Source organism: Barbus barbus (assembly GCF_936440315.1).
Source record: "Barbus barbus genome assembly, chromosome: 6".
NCBI classification, from domain to species: Eukaryota; Metazoa; Chordata; class Actinopteri; order Cypriniformes; family Cyprinidae; genus Barbus; species Barbus barbus.
The window spans coordinates 15,280,827-15,307,062 of record NC_136734.1 but is presented as its reverse complement, the minus strand read 5'-3'; the positions used below and the strand labels follow the sequence as shown (position 1 = coordinate 15,307,062).

The 26,236-nt window shown below is 37.5% G+C and overlaps 1 protein-coding gene across 9 annotated transcripts; it reads right to left on the bottom strand.

The window, feature by feature from the left end:
* Positions 1-7,666: 7,666 nt before the first annotated feature.
* LOC306870802 (putative E3 ubiquitin-protein ligase DTX2) lies at positions 7,667-25,661 on the bottom strand. 9 transcript variants are annotated; one of them, XM_079418223.1, is made up of 11 exons: positions 25,562-25,634; positions 25,319-25,457; positions 24,846-25,207; positions 22,445-23,033; positions 17,474-17,532; positions 13,073-13,210; positions 11,363-11,430; positions 10,898-11,059; positions 10,066-10,227; positions 9,717-9,806; positions 7,667-8,052 (listed from the first exon to the last, which is right to left on the bottom strand). In XM_079418223.1, the coding sequence occupies exons 3-11, from the start codon at positions 25,144-25,146 to the stop codon at positions 7,792-7,794; spliced, it is 1,830 nt and encodes a 609-aa protein (XP_079274349.1). In that variant the 5' UTR covers positions 25,147-25,207; positions 25,319-25,457; positions 25,562-25,634; the 3' UTR covers positions 7,667-7,791. The 9 variants fall into 9 exon arrangements, with proteins under 9 accessions (XP_079274349.1, XP_079274348.1, XP_079274347.1 ...); XM_079418222.1 differs by having other exon boundaries at positions 25,365-25,457; XM_079418221.1 differs by having other exon boundaries at positions 24,846-25,457; positions 25,562-25,640.
* Between the last annotated feature and the right edge of the window lie 575 nt (positions 25,662-26,236).

Below are 26,236 nucleotides of genomic sequence, written 5' to 3'. Positions count from 1 at the left end.
ACTTTACTGCACTGCACAGCACACGGACACTTTATCACTGACATACACTTTACTTTTTATAGAATCTATATAGAATCATATTCTATTTTTATTCTTCATATCTATTTTTATTCTCATATCTATTTGTTATTTTATTTTATTGCTAGTTTATTTCTGTAAATATGTTTACTGTGCTTTTTCTATTTGTATTTTTGTAAACTTGAGGTTTTTCTTAATTTTGTTGGACAATTTGTTGGACAGTCGTACAATACATTTCACTACATGTCGTACTACGTATGTATATGTATGTGACAAATAAAATTTGAATTTGAATTGAATTTGAATTTGATGCAGGATGGAGGCCTGTCTCATCCACTTTATGACCCAAGAACATTACCTCTTTTTCCATGAAGGTACATTTACTCCGTTTCAACCGTAGTCCTGCTTCCTGCAATCTATCCAATACTCTAGCATTACGACCGGTTACCAGGAAATCATCAAGGAAAACTGCCACATGCAGAAGACCTTGCAGTACCCCCTCAATGGTCTGCTGGAAGATGGTGGGGCTAGAAGAGACTCCAAAAGGTAAAACCCAGTAAGTAAACAGCCCTTTGTGGGTGTTCACTGTGACATATTTCCTGGACTCTACATCTAATGCAATCTGATGATAAGCATGGCTCATTTCCAATTTTGTGAACTTCTGTCCACCCGACAGAGTTGCAAACAAATCCTCTATCCGAGGAATGGGGTACTGTTCCAGCTTTGAAACTCTGTTTACCGTTAGCTTGCAGTCCCCACATAGACGTACAGTGTTATCAGACTTTAAAACAGGTACTACCGGTGCAGCCCATTCAGAGTATTTAACAGGTTCTAGGATGTGTTCTCTTAACAGGCATTCTATTTCAACTTCTACCTTTGCCTTCATTGCATAAGGGACCGGTCAGGCTTTGAAAAACCTTGGGACTGCTTCCTTATCTACATAAATCTTCACTGGTGGACCCCAACTCCTCTTTAAACAATTCTTCATGTTGGCTGAGTACTTCAGGCAAAGTTAAATTTTTCACCCCTTGCATCCTATGTAGGGCCTCCCATTCCATGCCCAATTCCTTAATCCACCCTCTGCCCAGTAAATTGGGTCCTGTTCCGGCTACTACCACTAATGGTAACTGCTTCACTGTGCCTTTATATCTGACTTCTACTTGTGCAGAACCCAACACGGTTAGAGCTTGGCCAGTATAGGTCTAGGTCTTTAATTCAGGAATTTGATCTGTTTCCCACAATTTGGAAAAGTTGGACCTATTCGTTATGGTCACACCACATCCTGTATCCACTTCAAACTGTTCATCTGATTCATTAACAGCCAATGTGATGGTCAGTGGAGCTACTTTCAGAATTTCTGATCTTGCAAATTGTACACTGTAAAAATACCTTCATCAGATGCAGATGCACTTTTTTCATCTCTGCTCACAAAACGCATTCTCTGTCCTCCTGTCCATTCAGAGTATTTAACAGGTTCTATGATGTGTTCTCGCCAAAATGTAATAACTTGAGGAGGCATGAGATCGGTTCAAGATTGCATTTACTCAGCGGAATGCATCAACAAGCAGTACACTCAATCACATCACAGGTGGAGTCAATTTGCACACACACTAAGTTCTTCTCTGCTGCTTTTTCAGCAATTACCCACAGCATTAACCTGCCCTCTACAGGTCATCACAACAATTGACAATTCATTGTCACTCTACAACAGTCCACAAGACCATAGTGTGTCCCATTCCACATTTTAGCGTTCAGAAGGGTGCTCGTGAACGCCCCCTTTGCGGCCGTTATGCGCCCTCGATCTGCACTGCGGCGAGCTCCACGGCAGACTTCTACCCGACAGTCAATGCGGCATTACATCACGAAAGTGCAGACTCAGAGGAAGACCGGGAGGGTTTAGGGTGCCATTTGGGACAGGGTCCTGGACAAGCAAAATAACAAAGTTTTACGTAGGCTAAATTACACTGATACTAGTGATTTTCAGAGAGCGGTAATTAATTAACCCTCTTGAAGGGGTCATCGGATGCAAAATTCACTTTACAAATTGTTTGAACATAAATGTGTGTTGGAAGTGTGTGTACACATCCATCCTATAATGATAAAAATCCACCCAGTGGGTTTTTTTAAATCCCTATTTTAAAATCCCCTTTCTAAAATCTTTCTCAGGCTGTTCTGAGATTCCTGTCAGAATGACGTAGTTCTGTACAGGCCACTCCCACGATAGTTGATTGACAAGACCGTCTTACCTTAGACTCGCCCTGAGTGAGCTGAGAGCTGTCCGCCTCCGGTACAGGGGAAGACAAGATGTCTCCGATTAAGCAATTAAAGTATTTAGTTGTTGGATGTAATAATGAATACAGCAGTCGTCATTTACTCCTGATATCTGAGCCCCTGAAGAGGCAGAGGATTAACGTTATGTTTGCTTTGAAGGGAATGCGCCGATCCCCGATCTACATAAATACATCTATGTTTGCCCGAATCATTCGTGATCCAGCTTTATCTACAGAAGAAGTGATTATAAGGGTTTTTATGAATCTTTGTAAATCGCCTTTCCTAATAATGTGCTAGTTAGCCAGTTTTGTGGCCGAAGTTTAGTATGCTCCGTAGTATTTAAACCTAGATGCCTCATTATCGACTCGGCCGCGATACATAAGTCATCCGCCATTTTTGGAACGGTCTGCGAATCTTTGAGCGCATTGACTGTGCATCTACAACAGTAAGTTATAGGCTTGTATATCTTTGAATATTCATTGATTATTATGGTGAATGCGAGATGACTGATGCGTCAACGTATCTGGAGCAGTCGAATAGGAAATCTACACATATCTATGGTCTGCTCATCATTCCACGGAAGAGAGGGGCGGAGTCAGCGTAGATGAGCGTGCTGAAAACAGAGCTGATTTTGACAGGGTAAAGAAGGTATTTTTTACACTAGCATTGAGAAATTTTAACCAAAGTATGTTACAGACTTTTCATTAAGACCCTAAAGAAACATATCATCTTGTGTAAAATGGGCATCCGATGACCCTTTAAACTTTCCAACAAAAAGCAACTCGTGCATCACTACTCAGGATTTTCTCCGACATCATCTCTTTCCACCGTCAGTATGCCGTACAGGTAATATTTTTTAGCTGTAAATAACTTATTTCAAACCTTGCATCTTCTACACCATGATTCTAGCGTATCCACAGAGGCAGCAGCCAATGAGCTTGAGGATTCTCTCTGATGTTAATGAATCAACGTGGGTAACGAGGGTAATTTCATCATAGTGGACAACCCGCAAAATAGCCTACATAAAACATTTTAAATGGAAAAATATTGATTTGAAGTGTTCTTTTTGTAATATGCTTAGAACATGTTTTATTTGGTTTTACTAATATCCCCTCAAATTAAAGGTATAGCCCACCGCTTTTTTTCCTCAGAACTATGAGATATAATTGTGAGATTACCTTTTTAATATTTTATTTTTATCCCATGGTGGAAACAAGCTTCAATAGAATGCACTTTTAAAGTTATAAATTATACAAAGAAATATACTTCGAAAATACTCTATATATACTCCTCTAGGCCTGATTCTTACATTTATGAAAGCAATTCATTTTTGTATTCATTTTTCACATCACAGTGCTCTTTGGAATGGGGATTAGTTCAACTTGTCTAAAATCAAGGCCAAGCACTCAAGGACAAGTAAAATGTAAAAAGCCTTTATTTTCTCATGGCTATATAAAGTTAAAAACAACACCTTTGACCGCACACATTTTTGTGTAATGAAGTGTTCATTAAATTCATTTTTGTGCACCTAATTAATATTCATGAGCCAGTCCATTTCCATTTCACAGTTTCACAACCAGCACATTTGTGCTACTTAATTTTAAAATAAAATAAAAAGACCCGTGGTCAAAACATATTGGCTATGCATGACATTACAGTATATTAGAGCACCAGTAAACCAAACAATAGCTGTACAATCATTATTTCCATGGCAAATGTAACTTGAAATTAAACACTGAACCTTTTTATCTATTTCCTTAATTTGAGATCTCAAGAACCAGCAGTAAAACAAGTACATGATCGAATAATATTCTTTCATTTCTTCAGCAAGTGCCCATTTTAGGAGAAGATGAGCCTGTGGGCATGCAGCGGGACACACTTCAGTGGAGGAAATTCATCACAGCACCCTTCGCTCCTTGTTTTAATTACACACAACAAACAGCATAGATGTTTCCTAATAAGATGGAGTCAGAGAGGGTCTCATTACCAGTTATGAAGAAAAAAAGGAGGGAGGGAGAAAGTAGGAGAGGTTTCGTAAGCAAACGAGATGATTTCTCACGCGTACAGAGGAAGTGAGTACAATAAACAGACAGTAAATCAGTTCCAAAATGAGTTGGCATGAGAAGTGTTGTGCTTAGAGTATTTGTTCAGTGTAGAACCAGGGGTAATACATTTTTAGGAGATCTTCTCAGAGCATTGATTGATCTACATCATAGTTTCATCTGACTCAAAGGCCATACAGTGGATCCAAAAAGTATTTGGAAACCTCAAGGCATAATTTGAAGATATTTTGAAGAACGTCCTGGTTCTCTCACTCTTTTTTTTTGGTCCATAAAATGAAAGATTTAGTGTTATTTTGGACCCCACTGACTTTCATAATACACGTTTTACTTGCACATATGGACACATTATCCTGTTGCATTTACAATAACATATTCCATTAACGTTTGACAACTAGAAAACATCCAAATGTTTTTATTATATTTTTAAAAGTGAATTAAGTTTCCATATACTTGTTATTCAATATTCAACTAACTGTAATAACAATGTGCATAAAGATTAAATGTATTCTGCTGTCTAAGTTCTATAAGATGCTATAAATGTCATGCAATCACTTATTTTGCCCAGGTTTGGATATTGTTGCCCAGTAAGTACTCAAGATTTGAAAGGATCTGCATTCTTGTGATCTGAATCAACACTGGAGAACAAGTGTGTTCGCTGTGCATCAGCATTATTCTTGTTAATCTTGTTTGATCTTCACATTTGCATTAAGCATCTTCTTACAGCATTATCACTTAGCAGCGATTTATTCTTACCTAAAATCAAAGGCCTCTTATTTTTCAGGCATGTTTTTCAAAGTCAGTTCACTTTGGACATTTACATAGTAAAAATTAATCCCTTGGCAAGTTCGCAACCGTTTTGTGCTATAGGCGCAAAAGCAGGGCAAATATGATATAGATGCTAAGAAGTTAGAAGTTGTAGAAAGAAAGAAAATATTCTATTTAAAACACTAGTTTAGATCTTGATAGGTGGCACAATGATTTTCTCTCAGCAACCAGCACGTCTGTGACAGTTTTCAGCTTTCATTTCACGAGGGAAGAAGAGATTCTCGCTCTGCAGGTGAAAAGTGTTAGTCTTTATAAAACATAAGAGCAGCAGCTCTGTGATGCAGATGTCCTGCAGTCTCATAGAGCAACACTGTCCTCTACTGACAGAATGCTACATTCCAGCTGGGAGACTTTATTCAAATTCATTAAGGTTAGATGGTTGTCAATAACATGTGTAGGTCATATTTCATCCTTAAAGTAAAATAAGGCGGCATATGAGCATATATACCCTACCGTTCAAACGTTTCAGGTCAGGAAGATTTTTGAATGAAATATCTTATGATCAGCTTTAATGATTTAGCCCAGTCAATTTTTTATTGTTACTACGAGTGCCTTGGAGTAATTCATCTTTTCAGTTCATATTTTAAATAGTAATTTATTATTGTGATGACAAAGATGCATTTTCAGCATCATTACTCCAGTCTTCAGTGTCACGTGATCCTTCAGAAAGCACTCTAATATGCTGATTTAGTGGTAATGAAACATCCTCTCATTATTATCAATGCTGAAAACAGTGCTGCTTTGTGGAAACCATGCTACTTTTTTTCAGGATTCTTTGATGAGTGGAAAATTCAGAAGTTGACATAGAAATCTTTTGCAACACTATAAATGTCATTGTTGATCAATTTAACGTGCCACTTCTGTTTGAAGAATTAATTTATTGTATCTATATTTCATGGCAATCATAGCAAATCTTATTCTCATAACCGTAATGCAATCAATAGGGAATATAGTATTTATGGTATATGATAGTATTTGCTGTACTGCATTTATGCAGATTGAAATGACAAGAATAATGGGAACAAAATAAAAGAAAAAGTAGTTACATTTAAAGTCGATTTTCCGTACGTATTACAGTAATTAGAAATTGGAATGAAAACGTACTTAACTAATACCAAAATCTTAAAAGTTTTTAAAAAAATATATATATATATATTTTTTTTTTCTGTTTGCTTTGGTGGCTTTAATTTAGTTTTTGCTGCATCCAAATGCCAGACGATGCCAGGAGGAGCGCTGTCTTTCCTAACAGTGTGAACAAATAACAGAAACCAAAGCGTGTTGTTATATGGAGTAATGTTTATTGCTGATTAGAAGTTGAATATATATTTATATATACAGTTGCATACATTGTAAAACCAAATATCCCATATTATAGAATATGAGATGATAAATGAATGCATGAATGTCTCCAGACTCGCAGTAGTAATGATCTTAATAATCTTAAAGACTGCTGATTGTCTCTGTGGCACCATCTAATACTGCAACTCAATGATAACGCTGTGGAATGGCATCTCTACGCCTACTTTCAGGATCTACAATTAAATAAGCACTGATGTTTTTTGAACAACATTACTTAGTGTTGCTGAGCTGTTGAAAGTCTTGCACTTTTATATATATATATATAAAATTCAATATAATAATCAAAAAAGAGACTCACTGCAATAGAAAACGTATTAAGTGGAAACAAGACAGTTCATGCAAAAAATGAAAATTCTGCCATCACTGACTCACCCTCATGTCGTTCCAAACCTGCATGACTTTCTGTGGAACATAAAAGATGATATTTTGATAAATGTTAACCAAACAGTTTTGGTTCCCATTGGATTACATTGTAAGTTTTGTCCTGTAAGTCAATGGGAACAAAAACCAATTGGTTAACAAATCTTCTTTTGCCTTCCAAAGTAAAAAGCAAGTTTGGAACAATATTAGATTGAGTAAATGACAGAATTTACATTTCTGGATGGACTATCCCTTTAAGTCCCTCATGATTGTAAACAAAATAACAAAAAAAAAAAAAGTAATAGCAGCAAGTGAACACCATCACCAATCTGACTTGAAAACCAAAACAAAGAGAAAAGAAGTAAATTAACAGCTGCAAATTCTGTAAAAGTGCCTTTCATTTCTGAAGCGGTACATTTTACAGTACTAGTAAAGATCTAGGACTTGGATTGATGTGCAATTTTTACTGTATTCGTACTGCTTTTAAAGAAACATTGTATGCTTGATTCCCAGCAATAGTACAATGATCATAGTCGCAGATGCTCTACTGTAATGTAGTACATCAGGAAGGACATCATAGCCCCTATGATGAATCATGTGTTGAGATGGAGTTTCCTCCTGGCACGAGATTCGTTCACCCTCTTCAATCTAAAACATTAAGCCGAGCTATTCCTGCAGAACCATCTGTAGCTGCCTTACAATACGGTTAAAGATAAGATGACCACGAAGCCAGTGACTCCACGTGTGCGTTAATATTCTAGACTCAGGCGAAGAGTAGAAACGGATGAGGGGAGTTGCATTTAACCACATTCGCATACATCCAACCAACAGCACAACTCCAGTTTTCCATTTTCATCAAGTTTTATTAGATCTACAGTAGATGGGACGGTCTGGTTCACATGGCTGAACCTTGAGCCCCTTGGCTTGTAGTGTCCCGTTTCAGGCAGTCCTCCGTCACGCCCTGTGATGCCAGTTCTGAGAGCACATTGTCCAGGTAGTTGGGGTCTGGGTAGCCGTGGCCGGAGACGTTGGACATCATCTCCGTCTTGTGGTGGATCTCATTCCATATGACGGTGTCTCGCTCCCCTGTGGTGCTGGAAGTGCCCACGGTGAAGATGAGGCGCCGTGTCCACGCCACTTTCAGCAGCTCCAGCACCTGGAGATGGTTGGAGACGATCAGAACCCTCAGTTTTAAAGTAAACACAGTTTGTGGTTTGCTTTGAGAGGGAAACGCAAACCTGAGCACTGTGCAAAGATCAACATTAAACATAAATGCTGAGCAAGACCTGGTCGTGAGCCAACACATACTGCATTTCTTTTGTTACTTCACTGCAGTATGGAGTGATTTATTTTTCAAATCACGTGTTGTTAAAACTCACATGGAACTTAATGAACTCGGTTAAATGTTACAAAAATAAGAAATGATGTTCTGAGGTTTTCGGCAATGGATAAATGCTGGAGTTGAAACATTCTTTTAAAGGTTCGACCTTGTATAAGGTTAGGACGCTCTGACGGAGGTGGAGGATTTTAGAGAATTTCACACAAAGTTAACTACTACTGGCTCACAACTATTACAGGGCTGAATAACAAAGATGGACCACTTTCCCATTTGGGTCAGTGATTTTTGATTGTGTATATGCAATTTTTAGACCTAGCAAACGTAAAAGCATTGTTCACTCAAAAATGAACGTCCTAAACCCATAAGACTTCCATTTATCTTTGGAACACAAATGAAGATGTTTTTGATCATCTCTCATCACTTGTGTTCATTCATTGAAATTTTTCATGCTTTTGGGTGAACTATCCCTTTAAACAGTCCATAAAGTGTATGTTCATACACATTGGAACCTTCTCAGTTCAAAAGGATTACACTTTATGATGTCTTTATGCACTTTTTGAAGCTTGAAAATGTTGATTACCAAGACATGCTTTTTAATGGAGAGACAAAAACTATTTGACTATATTAAAAAAGATCTTCATTTGTGTGCTGAAGATAAATGAAAGTCTGGAACGGGCAAATGGGTTTGGAACGACATGAGGGTGAGTAAATAATGTACTATCCCTTTAAATGTTTATTTTTCTGTTTATTTTTTAGTTGCAAATTCAGCTTGTTGAACTTTTTGAACTATTATCACAGATAAGTTTTTTGTTGAAAACTGCAAGAATTACTTGTTAAAAATGGGTTCAAAATAATTATAAAAATTTAATTATAATTGTAAATAAATTAGAAATGTAAAATCTTAAAAAGTAATATGTATATATACAGTATACAAAAACAAATAAATGTGTATATATATTATATATATATATATATATATATAAAATATATTTATTTACTTATTTTAATTTCCCCATATAGATAAGCATCAGTTTCCCATTAATTTCTCTACAGTGACCGACAGAAAAGCTCATTTGAAAGTGACTTCTGGGTGAGTGGTGCTTTGTTCATCAATACACTATTGACTGTTGGACCATGGTCCTTTTTTTATGTAACCGCACCTTTAGTTATGTGTACTGAGCATTCAAATGTACATCTCTAGCAGCTGGCCATTTTTTTATTTAAAAATTGTTTTTAAACTAGTAGTAGCTTGCTATATTTTTACACACAATGACATTTTAACGGCATGTTTGTGTCAGCGTGTGAATAGCAGCACCAAAAGCCAATGCTTGTGTGAGTAACACGTAGTACTGGAACAGTTGATTCAGCAACTGAACGGTAATTTAACAGGTTTATTGTGTGAAAGAGGCTAGTGATTCAATATACTGACAAATGAACTTGGCATAAATCTTTATTTGAACTGGGTCAATTCCCTCCATTACCTTTCTTCCTTTGTCATTGTCAGGAAGGAAACAGAAGCGAGGGAATCCTCTGCACGAATACGGCTGCCCTGGGTTTGGGTGCTCAGGACCCTGCAGACAAAGAGTGCATTAAGATGATGAGTGCTTAGCGCGGGCCAAGGCAAGGACAAAACTATTTCCATACAAAGGAATGAGTCAGTTATGCCAGTCTGCTGGATGAAAACATTTGGCCGATTCATATGGACCTCTAGCACTTAATTCAGTTTATTTATTTACCTCTTCTAAAGAGGTTATTGTTAAGAATATGCTTAAATCATGGTGCAAATAAATATAAAACAGTACAGCACTACATCAGCTTGCCGAGTCAGACCTGTATTCCGGGCGGAATGTTGTAAATGATTTGTATAGTGCCGCAGTCTGGGTGTCCAGGCAAAGGCTGAGGGATACTGTAAATCTCCATTTTGCCCTTGGGTTGGGTGCCGGTCTTCTCTCCGTAGATTGTCTTACATGAGGGGCACTGAAGACTCCCATCCTATGTTGTAACAAGAAGAGGGAGAAAATAAAAGGAACAGTTTACATGAAAATAATTGGAAAGTATTTGGAACTAATACAATTTGTTGTAATTGCATGCACCCATTATCACTGTTGGGAGTAATTCTAAAAATGCAAGGGACGTTTATAATGTTACGAAAGATTTGATTTTAAATAAATGCCATTCTTTTGAAATCCTAAACACTGTATCAAGGTTTTCACAAAATAAGCAGAACAGCTGTTTTCAACATTAATAATAAGAAATGTTTCTTGAGAAGCAAATCAGCATATGAGAATGACTTCTGAAGGATCATGTGACACTGAAGACTGCAGGAATAAATTATATTTTAAAATAAAAATTTAGAATAAAATCTAATATTACTGTATTTTTTTGTCAAAAAAAATGTGGCCATAGTAAGCCTAAGAGACTGCTTTCAAAAAACCTCTGACTTTTGAATGGTACAATATATTGGAATCCTTTTAAAGGTATACTTCATCCAAAAATGTCAAATTCTATCATCATCTATTTTTCAATTTTTGAATATTAACAGTACACCAATCTGTAACGAATCCTGGAATTACCTTACAATAATATACAACTAAAAGAACTGCTTTATTTTTTTAGCTCCCAAAACCACGTCAGTTAGAAGTGTTGGTAAGGAAGTGCACACCTTGGTTCCATTGTTGTACATGGCCAGCATGCAGAGCATGTGGAAAGTGTGACCACATTTTGTGAGTTTGCCCACGGTGTTGGGCTGAAGAGACTGAGAGCACTCAGCTGGGACCTCATAACCAGACGGGCAGGACAGACGCTCCATACAGATAATACAGTCCTGAAAGCACACATATCTCACAGGGCAAGGCATGGATAATATTTCCAGAAGAAGCATTAAACGTATGGGTGAATGGCATAGAAATATGTACAAGTCATGTTGTATTTTAGGACCATTAAGATTTTTTTAATCGTTACGTAGGAAAAACTGCATAATAAATATAAAAATTGTCCAGAAATGGTCATTATTTTCTTTAAGAGAAAAATTTCATTCCATTTAATTATGGGATAAAAAATGACCTGTGAAATTCACCCATTTATGCTAGTACAAAAAGTGTTATTGGATCGTGAAGTTTAAATATACCTCATCTGGGACCACAGGCACTTTCTCCATGTATTTCTTAATGACTTCTTCTGGTTTCTGAGCTGGTGCTAAGAACATAAATAAGACAGACCGTAACCTACATGAGTCCAAAAACTGGCACTCAAAATCAAATGTTATGACATTTTGTTAAAGACACCTTGAAAGCTTAAATTACAGTGTTGTGGCTTGTGGAGCCATGTCTGTCAGCTAGGCTGTGCAGTTGTACTACACAGATTTTTGGCCAATCAAATTAATCCTTCCACATAATACCACCTATAATAAACAAATCATTGTAAGTCATCAAAAGCCAATTGGATTTATTATCATTTTTGAATAATCAATACGTCCCACCAAAAGTTCATGTTTCAAGCCATTTTGTGGGTTATTTAATTGCAGAATGCTGTTTTTTTTGGTTTCTAAATGACCAAATACATTATGGAAATGTGTTTTGGTAGGAAGCAGTGAGACATGCTATGACATCTGTTTCCAGCGTATTTCCAAGGAACAACCACCAATAATGGCAATAATGTTTGCTCTAGACTTTGTGAATCAGAGTTTGCTCTAATGAGAGCATTTTTATGCATTATCGTACACTGCTTATAAGCTGACACGTATAAGCTCATGTAAAAACAAGCTTATTTAAATTTTCCCCAAGAAAAGTTTACGCAAAACCAATTAAAAACTCTTCATTTTTTGCACATCAATCCCTAAGGGGATAAAGTGATGGGGGGGGGGGGGGGGGGGGGGGGGGGGATTGGGAGATGGGAGGGTGAAAAAAATTATATTTCAATGCTTTTACATTCACTCATGCAAAACTTTTGCATTCGCACAAGAAACTTTGTGTTGACTTGTAAAAGCACTGAAATATTGTTTTTCCTCCCACATATTCTGTCCATCACCAGTTTCACAAAGTGAACCCAAAAGCACCGAAATTTAATTTTTTAAATTCCAAACAGTCGTTGGTCCCCATTGACTTCCAAGGTTTTATGCTCAACATAAGAAAGAAACTCATACAGGTTTGGAACGTCATGAGGGAGAGTAAATGATGACAAAATTTGCATTTCTCGTGCACTATTCCTTTCCATTTTTGATACTCATCAGCCTCTTACATACCGTATCAAAGCACACACTGTTCAGATTACACATTAGTTTTTAGAGTTGTCAGACAACAGAAAATGTGTTTCGGATGTTTTAGTGAGCTTATATTAAAGCAGTGCTTGTGAGTGTCAGTCTGAACCTATCATCCAACTTCTGTATTAAAGACGTTAAAATAAATGGCATTAACAACAACACGGGTAATGTAGGGTTAGAGAGAAAGAAAAACAGACCAGCAAACAATTGTTATTCCATAAACCCCCCAGCAGACATCTGTCTGCAGTGTCCCACAGGTGAGCAGGCAGGTGTCAAGCCAAATACCATCAATAGTGCATTCATTATGTGATCGGGAGGATGGAAGCAGAGACAGCATTAACATGAAATGGGTGAAAACATGGCAGGCGAAGCAAGCAACAAACCGCAAAAAATAAACATCTTGCAAAGGCCAGAAGGAGCATGTCAGAATGAACCTGAAGTACCAAACCTCTTGAAAAATACAAACGGAAAGTAGAATGGTAAGAAAAACAGCAATTTAAAAAAAAGGACAGGAGCGGCAGCAGTTTGCAGGCCAGTGGAGGGCAGGTTTGGTTGAGCTGGTTGGCGGTGCTTAACTACCTGTCCTGGACTGTCTCTTTGCCCTCCTATCGGAGCTGGGCTGGCTTTTGGTGGGCCTGCTGGAGCCACTCTGGGAGAAGGGCGCGGTCAAGAAGCGAACTCCCAGTCCTGCAGCTGACATCAAAATGGAAGCCATGCCTGGAACAGCCAGAGGCCATGTGGAGACATGCAGGAGGAGGGGAGGAGGAGGAGGAGGAGGAGGAGTGAAGGAAAGGAAGAGTAATGAGCCAAGAGTGGAGAGGCCAACCACAAGTGAGGCATGCTCTGATGAGGTCAAAAAAAGTTTAGCGTCCTACTTACTGCAGAGGAAACAATATCAGTCCAGCTATAGATGCTGACTACAATCCATTTACACTAAATGCAGTACACAGAATCCAATGCACCATAATAACAGACCAGCATGAAAAGTGAATGCTTCCTGATGCATCACAAACAATATTAAAGGTGCTTGCGTCTTTTGAACTTGCGTTTTTAAATGAACCAACAAAAACCTGAACATAAAAGCATGAAAGTTTTAAGAGAGCAAGTCTTCTGAAGTTTAACTATTTTGTCTTGAAACCCATGTTGTGAAAAGCATCTGGTTGGGGTCAGATGGACCCAAATTAGTGTAATTATACAGTACATTAAGACGATTAGCCATTTAGGCAAACCACGATTTAGGCAATCCACCAACAAACTGATTATAAAGATAATCAATCATAATTTTGCACATCCCTTAGTTACACAGTCACAATCCCACACAAATATTAAAGGGATGGTCCAGTCATTTACTCACTCTCATGTGGTTCCAAACTAGGGCTGTAACACTACTGGAAAATGACATGGGAAAAACTTCTTGGGGAAAAAACTTTGAAAAAATTCTGGCTGTTTGTACAAAAGTTTTACAATAACCAACTCAAACTTCGTTCAGTTACCATTTCAGTTTTTTGTTTTGTTTCTTCCACTTAACATAGGTTAATCATATAAAGCAACGGCTTTGACTAAACAACTTAATTCATATGGATCATATTGTCTTTATTAACTTTTTGAAGCGTCACTGTTTTGGTGGAATTGACATTTAATAAAAAAAAAAAATCTCAAATCTTATGGGTTTGAAACAACTTTTCAACGATTCCTTTAACATTCAATATTCAAACAACTAGCAATTACACCAATTAGGGATGGGTATCGTTAAGGTTTTAACGGTATTACTACTCTTATCGATACTGCTTATCGATCCGGTACTTTAACGGTATTCTTATCGGTACTTTTTGTTTTACTTTGTTTCTTTGTTCATATTCTTACAGTATCTTATCTTATGTATATAAAACACTAAAAATGCCTGCTCTTCATCAATTTGTAAATGCACCAGTGTGCAGGTATTTTTAGTGTTTTATATACATAAGATAAGATACAGTAACAACATGAACAAAGAAAAAGTAAAACAAACTGACAAATACAATAAAACAAACACACAAACGAAATGAAATAAACAGTGCTTTCATTTTTCCATGAAGGTCTACTAATATTAATGATCAGGTAAGTAATAGTTACAAAAGTAATCAAATGTAAATGAGCACTGCATAGTTTTCACTGTATGTACTGATAGATTTATGTTTATTAAAGCTATAACGTTGTTCAGATTAAGAGCTGTGGGTGATTTTCTCTTTGCATTTTGTTCTTTGATTAACATTGATGGCTCAAGCTCCAGTCTGACACTTTAAGACAATATACTGACACGCATCGGATTTTCTCCCAACTGTTCTCGTCCACTTAAAACAAAAGTGAAGACTCTCATAACTGGCCATTTTGACATATTGTGTGTGTATTTTTTGGCATATTTTTGTGTGTTATTTCGACGCGCCCGAAGCTCAAAGTGTACTTGTCCGTTTTGGCGCACGCCGCCGCGCAGGCACACGCGCGCACACACATTTCAGCCTGGGGAACAGCAGATTGTACTTTCAACGTTTTACGATCAAATATGTCCTGCAATGTAGCAACAGTAAAGACGGCATTTTATAACAATCACTGATTGAGCTGATTCAGATGTTAAGTTTTGGTTCGGAGGAACGAATCCGCGCCGCTATGAAGGGAAGGAAGTTGTGCTAGAAGAAATGCGGCTATAATCCTTGGAAAGCCAAAATCGAAAAAAAAAAAAAACTACTTCGCTTAATATAACAGCCACATGCCTAAAGTGTTAGCAGATGTTTGAATAGTTGGTTCTCTCTTCTATCACAATTAAACAGGACTTTCATGTTGCGTGTGCTGAAGCTCATCCGCGTGAGCGCGATCTGGCTTCTGAATTGCGCATAGCAAACATGCATCATAGACAAATGTTTGAATATTATTGCACATAAAAACAGCTGGCGACATTATATATATATATATATATATATATATATATATATATAGAGAGAGAGAGAGAGAGAGAGAGAGAGAAAGAGAGAGAGAGAGAGAGAGAGCAACAATAAATGTATGTGTGTTTTCTTAATTTCTCCAACGTCAGAGCTTATCGATACTCCGGTCTTTCATAATTTAGCCCCGAGACCGATTTAATACCGAGTTTCGGTACCCATCCCTAACACCAATGTTGTAACTCTCACAAAACCCAGATCACCCATCTAAACATTTGTGTCCTAGGTTTCCTAGGTTTAAACTGAACACCGTCAGCGTTTCTTCAGTGTTCGCACACAATATAGTTTAGTGTTCAACTATTCGCCCTCCTCGCACCCATGCTATTGTCCATGCAGAAGTCAGCACAGACACAAAAATCACACGAAAATGTCAGTTACTGAGAAAAAAATTGTAATCAAATTAGTTACTTGTGAAAATGTTAAGAATTACAAAGGGGGTTACATAAGAATTGTATTCACACACACCCACATACAGATTTAATTGATTTCTTTCATAAATTGCAGTGAGTGCTCAAAAATACGAGACGCCATTATTTCAGGAGTTTAGGACACAATAGGACACATGCTTATTCAATAACTCCTATTTGGATTAATGTATTTGCTTTATTTTTAAAGATTAACTTGTTTTTTTCTAAGCTACTGTTAGATGCCAGTGTTTCCTGTCATAACTATGCAGAGATTTGATTTCAAAACCCTATCATAGCTATTAAACTATTTCTTGTTATGGTTTTAAATCTGTATTTAACCTCAGAATAATCTCAAAGTCAGTCTGATTTTGTGGTGGCTGTGCTTTAAAATTAAATTATTATAATTTTAATGCAAGTGATGAAGGATTTTGAATGTCTGACAGTGTTGAGTACTTCTGTAAGGTTAACCCCGCCTGGTTTACATGTTTTAAAAATGATTTAAAAATGGCATTAGAAAACATTAGAAATTTAGAAAAGTAATCCAGAAGTAAAATGCAATCAGTTACATTACTTTAATAAAGTAATTGAAAAGTTACATTACTTGTTACATTTTGAATAGGGTAACTTGTAATCTGTAACCCATTACATTTCCAAAGAAACCTTCCCAACACTGATTTTGTTCTATTTGTGTTTAAGTTATTTATAATAAGTGAAGTTTACTGTTAAGCGCACTGATGTCAGACTCATTTTGAATAATAAAGTATATTGTTAAATTGTTAAATACACTGCCTCCATTATATAGGCCTATGTTTGTCATCATTATAAGTGTTTCATCACCACATTTGAGTTATTGCAAAAAATGTGTTTGTATATATATTCTATTTATGTATATTGTATTCTATATTTGGACACAAGAATGGGAAGTGTGTCCGAACTTTTGACTATACTGTACTATAATATAGCCAACACAAAGAATATCGGCCGATATATCGATATCGGTCTTTTTTTACGCCCTAATATTGGTATCGACCCCCAAAAAACCCATATCGGCTGGGCTCTACTGATCACGCCACCTTCAGTCTAGCACAAATTACATTAGAAATGTCACTTTGTCCCAGAACTGTCTTTGTTCCCCCCTGAATGCCTCATTCATATTAGTGTAGCAGCTGTCAGCTACGAGAACAACAGATATCCAACATCCCCAGACACACACCATTAGCTTGAAACTCGTGAAAGGCGAGCTCTTTCAAAGCACACCAGCTCAAAACCCACAAACTGGTGACTCAATGAAGCCACTTATGTCATAAACTGATTTGTGACAAGCAGCTGATGTAAGATAAAAACATCAAGGTGGAACCAATATACCACAAGTCTGATGCATCAATAGACTTGTGACACATTCACTAAAGAATGCCAAAACTAACTTCACTGACTATCACTGCTCTGGGAAACGTTTGTGCGGTTCATACTGACACTCCCAAGACACAGTTCAGCTGCTACTGCAGCATCAAACACCTTTCTGGGATGAGGAGAAGCAGAACCCAGTGCATCACTGTAAGGATTTTCTCTGGAGTAGCATGTGTGACGGGTGAGTGCTGTACCTGCCAGTGCAGAGTTCACATTACTGGATCCGTTCATGTGTAGAGGGATAGTTGGGATGCTGTGGAGACAGAAACATGGATACTTTAATGCATGTAGACATTAATGCATGAGAACAAAATCTTTTCACAATGACCTACACTCCCATTATGGAAGCTGTGTCATGTTCTTTTTATGATACAAAAGAGAGAGGGAATGGAGTTAGTTGAGCTTCCTGTTGACGACATAATAAAGATAAATTGAAAGCAAGTTATGTCCCAAGGAAATTCCCCAGCTTTTTCAAGCTGTCATGGTGTAATTCATGCTACGCCATCTGATATGCCTTTTAAAGGAACACTCCACTTTTTTTGGAAATAGGCTCATTTTACAACTCCCCTTGAGATAAACAGTTGAGTTTTATCGTTTTTGAATCCATTCAGCCGATCTCCGTGTCAAGCGGTAGCACTTTTAGCATAGATCATTGAATCGGATTAGACCATTAGCATTTGGTCATCAAAAATGACTAAAGCGTTTCGATAATTTTCCTATTTAAAACTTGACTCTTCTGTAGTTACATCGTGCACTAAGACCGACAGAAAATTAAAAGTTGTGATTTTCTAGGCTGATATGGCTAGGAACTATACTCTCATTCCGGCGTAATAATCAAGGAACTTTGCTGCCGTACCGTGGGTGCAGCAGGCGCAGTGATATTACGCAGCACCTCAAAGTAGTCCTCAGCTAGGTAACTACTTATGATATAGCTGGGGACTGCTTTCAGGCGCTGCGTAATATCACTGCGCCTGCTGCACCCATGGTTTCTGGTTTCCTGGTTCCTTTCAACCTAATTTTCTAGAAGAGAACAATAACAAAATCTGGGTCTTCCCCTTTCAGTCAGCACAGTAAGTGCAGACTTGCTCTCCTCCTCGTGTCCTAAACATCCACACAGAGGGCAGGATACAACACCACTACACAGAGGAACAGCCAATTATAGTATCGGGACAAAAGGAAGGATGATCATTAAAATCAGTCCAGGCTGAGAAAAGAAATTAGCATGCCGTCATACTGGTTTTCATGTTTACTTTTTTGCGCATTTTCACGTGTATTACTTCCATTGCAAATTTCTTAGGCAACAACAATTCTGGTTGTGCTTTATTTTTAATGAACAGTATACTTATGGTATACACTTACCCAAGAAATTACTGAGTAATATAACGTAAATACATGGACTCAGGGGAACAGTTCACCCAAAAATGAAAATTCTGTTATTATTCAAGGTGAGGTCACTTTTACCGTTGCTCAGCAAAATTTTGTGGGCAAAATCCAGACATTCCAATAGAAAGGTGCGTAATCTGGAGATTCGCATGAGGGCAAAAGATTTCCCCACACACATTTCGCTCAGGTTCGTGTTTCAGTTTTCACAAATTAACTGTGCTGACTGACAGAAAGTTTTGGTTGAAAGTAGTGATCGACCGATATTGATTTTTTATAACCGATACCGATACCAATTATTTGCATGTCTATGTGCCCGATAACCGATATGCAGAACCGATATTTATTTACTGTTATAAAGTAAATAAATGACTGCGTGAAGTAAGTCCATACTTCACTTTGGTTTTTCCTCCTTTCAGTCATCTTAACAAAAAATGTTTTGAGAATTAGCAGTCTTTCACGCAGGGCTCTAGACTCATTCTTCCCACTGATCTCACTTTTGCGCACGAGCACATAATTTGGTTGCAATTTGTTTTTTGTTTTTGCTACAACATTTGATTAATCAATGCATGCTGATGAACTTTTATCATAGTTTATAGTTATATGGTAACGAAAGTTTTCAACATTCAACTCGTTCTTTTTCATCTGTATTATTTGTGATTTAAATTTTGTGAACAGGAATTTCTTTTTTCGTGCGCTTTTTACTTTCAAATTTGCGATCTTGGTGTCACATTTTACAAGAAAAGATCATTGTCTGTTTTGCTTATATCTATACACCTTTAACTTTTTAAGACTAAAACAAAAGATGGATTCATTGTTATTCTTAATTAAAAAGCGCAACAACAATAAAACAGTACGTTGACAATGACAAACTCTTACATAACATTTATCAACAAAAACGAATAAGACGAGGCATGGCAGGACACATCACATGCTGTACTATATACCTAGTATATTACAGAATGTTTAGCAAACTCTGAGGAAGCAAATAAATATTAATATATATTTTTTTTTAATTAAGGAAAGCCTCCATAGCATAACCTGAGGTAAACAGCAAAGATAACAAGCTTCTCAAAACGAAAACAAAAAGAAAAGTAAAACTAAACTGGCTGTAGCTGACAGGAGTTTTTTCTACAAGAATACCACCATGTTCACCTTCTCTGGTTTAAGAAGCGGTCTTTTACTTTAGTTTGAAAACAAATCCATCCGTTGCGCTCCATCCGCGACGCGCACCTTCACGCTCGTGCTGACGCGGCGAGTATAAACCAGGCTCTACCCACTAAGCGCTCGGCTGAAAGCACCTCTCTTCACGTGATCAGTGAAATCTGACTCCTGCTATAATGTGCTGCGGCTGGCAGCGCGCGCTGTATGAAGCAGACGCTTTGGAGCAGCGCAGACCATGCACTCGTACAAATGCGACCACGTCAAATTTTAACTCGCAAACAATTACCATTTTGGTCGCAGTCTAGAGCCCTGTCATGTTCAATTTAATCTTCGTATTACAACAATAAAAAACATTTTATTTATAAAAAGCTTTAGCAGCAACACTAATATTAGCAGTAAGCAAAATTAACATAGAAAGTCTAATGTTTTCAAATGGAGAAAATAAAGGAAAGGAGTCATATCAACTTAATTTTTAACTACAGTTTTAGTAGGTTTATAAGCTGTTTAATAGGATAAAGAGTGAAGAATAATTCACTGGATAATGTTAATTCACGGAATAATATTCTCTGGAATATTGGAATATAACAAGCATTGTATTTTATTGCATTTCTCAACTGGCATGCTCTAAATTATGCTGCTGACAGCGCGGTTTATCTATGCATTTACACAGAACTATAGGCTACTCAAACTGCGATCGATCGCGGAGATAATAAATAATTAATTTCCATAGAGTTGTATTAATTTAGATGTTTATAAACGAAATAATGGTTATATAGTAAGTGTTAATACAATTTAGGGTGCTTCAAAAAAGTGAATCTTGTTAAAAGTTACATGCGGTGGCCGAGCTGAGCATTTCTTGAGCATCAACTGCTGAGTGAACTGCAATATGAAAGCGGCTTCACGAGACTAATGATGAGCATATAGACAACAGAGAGAGAATTACATTCAATGCTTTTCTTTCCAACATGCAATCATTCATGGCTGTATTATTTAATTCATGCAAAGTTACGTCTTTATTGGGAGAGGACTCGACGGATTATCTATGTGACTCCGACTTCACGAGACTAATAGACCACAGAGAGAATTAAATTCAGCGCTTTTATTTCCACCATGTGCTAATTCATGGCTGTGTTATTTCAGGCAAAGTTATAGCCTATCTTTATAGGGACAGGGCTTGACAGAGTATCTTATTTATCATATTTCTTAGAGCCAAGTTGCATTTAAACTATATATCAGGCATTTATGTAATACATCTAATTTGTGCATTAATGCCTGTAATATTAAATAGTTTACTAACTACAGCAAATCAAGTACCTGCACGCCGTTGCTGTCTCGTCTCCCCTCAGATGCGCTGCAATTGCGATCCTGCGCGCAATTCTGAAAACGTCCACAAAATGGCGGTGTTTATCGGGGAATCCGATATTACAAAACCGATATTCGATTATGGAAAAATGCTTAAATATCGGGAAAAATATCGGTAAATCGATATATCGGTCGATCTCTAGTTGAAAGACACTTCTGTGTGAGCTGTACTTGATACAGCGCTACACTACTGACAATGGACAATTGCCCTTATTTGTTGTGAGATTTTGCTAATGTGACTGTACCTTAACTTTCTTTTTTTTCTTCTGTAGGGTACATAACATTTTGAAGAATGTTGGTAACCACCAAATAGTTTTTCTTACCATTGACTTCCACTGTTTAGACAAAAACACTGAGACTTTTCTAAAAAAATGGCTTCTTTTATGTTTTACAGAAGGGTAAATGACGAAAGAATTTTTGGTCACACTTTATTCTAAGGTACAATTCTCGCTATTAACAAACCACTAACTATGACTTTTGCCTTAATAAACTAATAATTTGCTGCTTATTAATAGTTAGTATGGTAGTTGTTATGTTTAGGTATTGGGTATGATTAGAATATGGTCATGCAGAATATGTGCTTTAAAAGTACTAATAAACAGCCAGAATGTTAACGATGCTATTAACAGTGAGAATTAGTCCCTATACTAAAATGTTACCAAATTTTCAATTTAAGGCAAAATATCTCTTTAACATGGGTAAATATTAAGTTTACCACTTGGTTTTGTTTTAGTACCTACTTATTACACAGTAATTACGTAGTAAGTACATACTACCTCCAGAAAGGACTATAAAATAAAGTGCTACCACAGTTTTTCCTGCCCTTTTTAAACTAAAGAACATATCCAAATTACTGTTTGCAGTAATCACAATTACGCTTATGCTTATTACTACAAATGGAGTCTGCTACTACAAAGTACACAAGAGGACAGACACAATGACAGGAAGGAGAAGAGCACAGTAGCTGATGTCATAAAACCTTTAGACCTTTGGTGTCAGATGAAACTCTGCGGGTCAAACATCTTGTTTCCTTTTCTAAAAGTCAGTTGAGTATTTTTAAACTGCTCTCTGTGGGAGGACTTCCATGCTTGTGCAAAGTCTTTGAAAATATAGCTAAAATAATTGTTCCCTTTACAAAAAAAATACTACGGTGATTCCACGATACAGTAAAGGTATCTAATGGTAAATATAGAAATACAATATCAAGTAAGCGATTCCCTGCATTTTTTCGACTTCTGAACAAGGCCTAGTAGTCTTACCTTAAGCCATTTGCATGGTGTCCAAAAGCCTGTGGCGGTCCTGAAGGATGAGCCACCGAGGTGGGGGTGCTCCATGGGCTGTTCCATAACAAGTTCCCCATGGAGAGGGGTCTTCTGGGGTAGGGCGAGTAGGTTGAAGTGGAACTGGTTCCAGGAAGTCTTCCATGCTGGGGCTGGAGGCTGGGATGGTTGACCTGCCCCGCAGTGAAGGAATGCCGTGATCGGCTCAGCATGGGTCCGGCGGTGCTGCTATTGCTCAGGCATTGGTGACAGGTACAGGCCGGGCCCGAGTGAATAACCGAACCGGAAGCGAGAGGATACGGCATGCTACCTTGCCGCCTGACACGTCGTCTGTAGCTGGTGGACTTGTTGACTTGCTCCAGAGCAGTGAGGTCCACAATGTAGTTGTAGCCGTGTGAGGTCAGGTCAGCTGTGGCCTGCCCTGCCTGGTTGCTGTGCTCCAGCAAGATGGAGGTTCGGATCTCATACGCCGTCCACCCTCCTTCATCATTGGCCCACTCCCAAAGAACCCCGCTGCCCAGAGCAGAGGACTGCGGGAACAGGGATCGCCGCACAGCCCGTATCTTTCCTAAAGATAAGTTTAAAAAGTTAAAGAAAAACATTCACAGTAAAAGATCATTATCATTCCAAAAAACATTTACACATTTCTCAACCACAACAAAGTGCTTCTCTTCTAAAACAAATGTGAAAAGAGCTGTTTTTAATCACAAAATAAGCTGTGCATCCTGTCGGAATCTGTTAGCTTATTTTTTGTCACCTCTTTCCTGTTCTTTTCCGTAGAGACCACAGGTGTCGAAAGCCATTCAAACATCCCCAAAAACAAGTCTAATCTCCAGTTAACAGACCCAACGCTATTTTATATATATATATATATATAGTATAGCCTGTGTGACATACTGCAGCACTACACAGCTTTACCCAGAGGGTTTAATGACCTGTTATCAAGGATGAAGCATAAATATCATACATTTAGAGCAACTGAATTTCAGGCAGGATTCACACTAGGCTTCTTTCATTCTGTAGATTATAAAGACACTTCCTTGACACCTGATAACACATGTACTTAATCCAAATGGAGCACACTCTTAAAAATAAAGGTGCTTCAAAAGGTTCTTCAAGCGATGCCATAGAAGAACCATTTTTGGTTCCGCAAAGAACCTTTTGTGAAACCGAAAGGTTCTTCAGATGTTAAAGGTTCTTTGTGGAACCATTTAGACAAAAAGGTTCTTCTATGGCATCGTGAAGCACATTTATTTTTAAGAGTGCAATAAGTGTGTGTTCTTAACATTCTCATACAGTAAAGAACTGTGGCGGTACCACGTGGTAATATCATCAGGTTGCATAGTATATGGGTCAATAACGTAAAGATGTCCAAGATGATCTTTCAAAATCTAGTATAAACTGCAGGTATTACCTCATCAGTGAATTAATGCAAAAAAGTCTACATAACACTAAGTAGGCTATTATGAAATATCAAATATCTCTCTCTTTCTATATACATGGCTTAAAATGATTTATTTTTAAGGGAAAATAATATTTTTAATATTATTTCATATTATAAAATGATCATTTATTTACATATGAGCAAAGATGCATTAAGTTGATCAAAAGTGACAGTAAAAGACATTTATAATTTTACAAAAGACTTCAATCTCAATGAATTTGTTTTCCCCAAACTTTGTATTCATCAAAGAATACTGAAAAAAACAGCTACTTGATAAGATTTCAACACTGATATAATAAAAAACGTTTCTTGAGAACCAAAACGAATGATTTCTGAAGGATTGTGTGACCCTGGGGACTGAAGTAATGGCTGCTGAATATACAGATTTGCCATCACAGGAATAAATCACATTTTAAAATATATAGAAATGGTTCTAATGGAGTTTTACTATTTATTTTACTTAATTTTGATCAAATACATGCAGCCTTGGTGAACACTAGCAATTTATCGACTCCAAACTTTTGAATGATTGTGTGTGTGTGGAATAAAACTAAGATTTTATATATATATATATATATATATATATATATATATATATATATATGTATGTATATATATCAAATCATGAATATCCCAAAGATGAACCAAGATGTACTTCCAATTAACTTCTGAGAATACCATGACAACATCCATGCCATTTAATAAGATATCAATCTACAATGAATGCAGTTAGTACTAACAGAAATACACCAACAAATACTATGGTACTAGCATATTTTGGGATATGGAAGTCCATAGGCTTCCTGTAGATGCTACATGAACATGGTAATGATTCATATTCAGCACAATCTCAACCACTACACCACCACAGTACTATTAGAAACTCTTCCACATCAGTAGCGTGGTGAGACTGATGTCTGAGTTGGTCCCACTCACCAGTGTCCTGTCTGAACTGTTTGAGGTTAGGGATGTCGATGATGTACGCAGACAGGCTGGGGTCTGCCTGTGCCAGACAGATGCCGTTGCTGTTGGCTCCTCTCTGGAGACACTGCTCGATGTAGCTGCTCACCTGTCCGGTGTAGGGCCTCCAGAAGCCCAGATCATCCTGCCATTCCCAAACCACCGCCATCGGCTGAGCCTGTCCCGGCACTCCAGACGAGGAAGACGACGGTGATGCGAATGACGGTCCGTTTCTAGATCCACTCCCTCCGGAATGGAAACTGGAACCTGTTGCCATTTTGTCTGTTAAGAAAAGATCTCAAGCGCCCGCCGGCGATCTTAAAATGAGCGATCCGGCCCTGCTAACAACAACAACACCCTTTTAGTTTCACCTGATTTACACCCAGCTAGCAAGCTAACTAGTCGTATTCAGTAAGAGATCGATTAATATCGTCACTACAGTGTTTTACTCAGCAGCAGGCGTTTATTTAACCGCAGATTTGACCATAAACCCACTGATGTCGCATCATCTTGTTAGGCTGCTGGGGGTCGCAGCTTCAGACTAGCCGCGTCTCGCTTTCCTCTTCGCCGGCTACCGGGCGTATAAACCTGTATTATGAGATATAACGGGGACTATTTAGTAGGCAGCAGACTAGAGATGTCAGGTCGCGAATAAAAACACACCACTCGACATGATTTGTATAAGTACGCACTGGGTTGTAGCGCTATGGTGACTTCGTCGCCTGCGGTGTGTGTTTGTGTCGCTGCTGGTAACGTTAGATTCCCATAGATACACGCTGTGAAGCCGGACACAGAAAACACCCCGCGGGAAATATGGCTTTCCTGTTTCTGTAATCTTTCAAACGTGTAAATTAAAAATAAAATGCTTTATTTTTATGCTTTATAAATTGCTATACTTTTCTTCTGGTACATTTTGCTTGCCGTTAATTGCCAATATTAAAACTAGTCTCTGGTAAATAATGTCTGAACGGCAGATGACTTTTATTTTGAAAGTATTTGTAAGCCAACCTGACAAATAGCAAACTAAAGGTCCCTCTACACTTTTTGTACATGAACTGTCAAGATTTTCAGTAAACAACAACAACAATAATAACAACAACAATACATGTTCTTAGTAAATACATTTTATATAAGTAAGTTATTATTTATGTTCCGAAGTCGTATTTGCATCATATTTGCATGGCAATTAAATTCTGACAGAATTGTCTTTTTTTTGGGTGAAGTAACGTTATGTCTTTTCAGCAGTCTTTAATCGATCGATGATTATTTAATTTAGTTAAATGTAAAAAAATAAAAATACTACTAGCAGAGGTGCCAGCAGCCAACAATTAGAGTGTTTTAACTATTGATATGTCTATGGTTTCAAC

What these genes read in the sequence shown, in the direction of transcription:
- LOC306870802 (XM_079418220.1), bottom strand. Translation starts at nt 25,146, where the DNA reads ATGGCAACAGGTTCCAGTTTCCATTCCGGAGGGAGTGGATCTAGAAAC. An exon ending in TGTGAACTCTGCACTGGCAG is followed by an intron (nt 13,211 to 17,473) that starts GTACAGCACTCA and finishes TGGCTGTTCCAG; the next exon opens with GCATGGCTTCCATTTTGATG. An exon ending in ACAATGACAAAGGAAGAAAG is followed by an intron (nt 8,053 to 9,716) that starts GTAATGGAGGGA and finishes AACCATCTCCAG; the next exon opens with GTGCTGGAGCTGCTGAAAGT.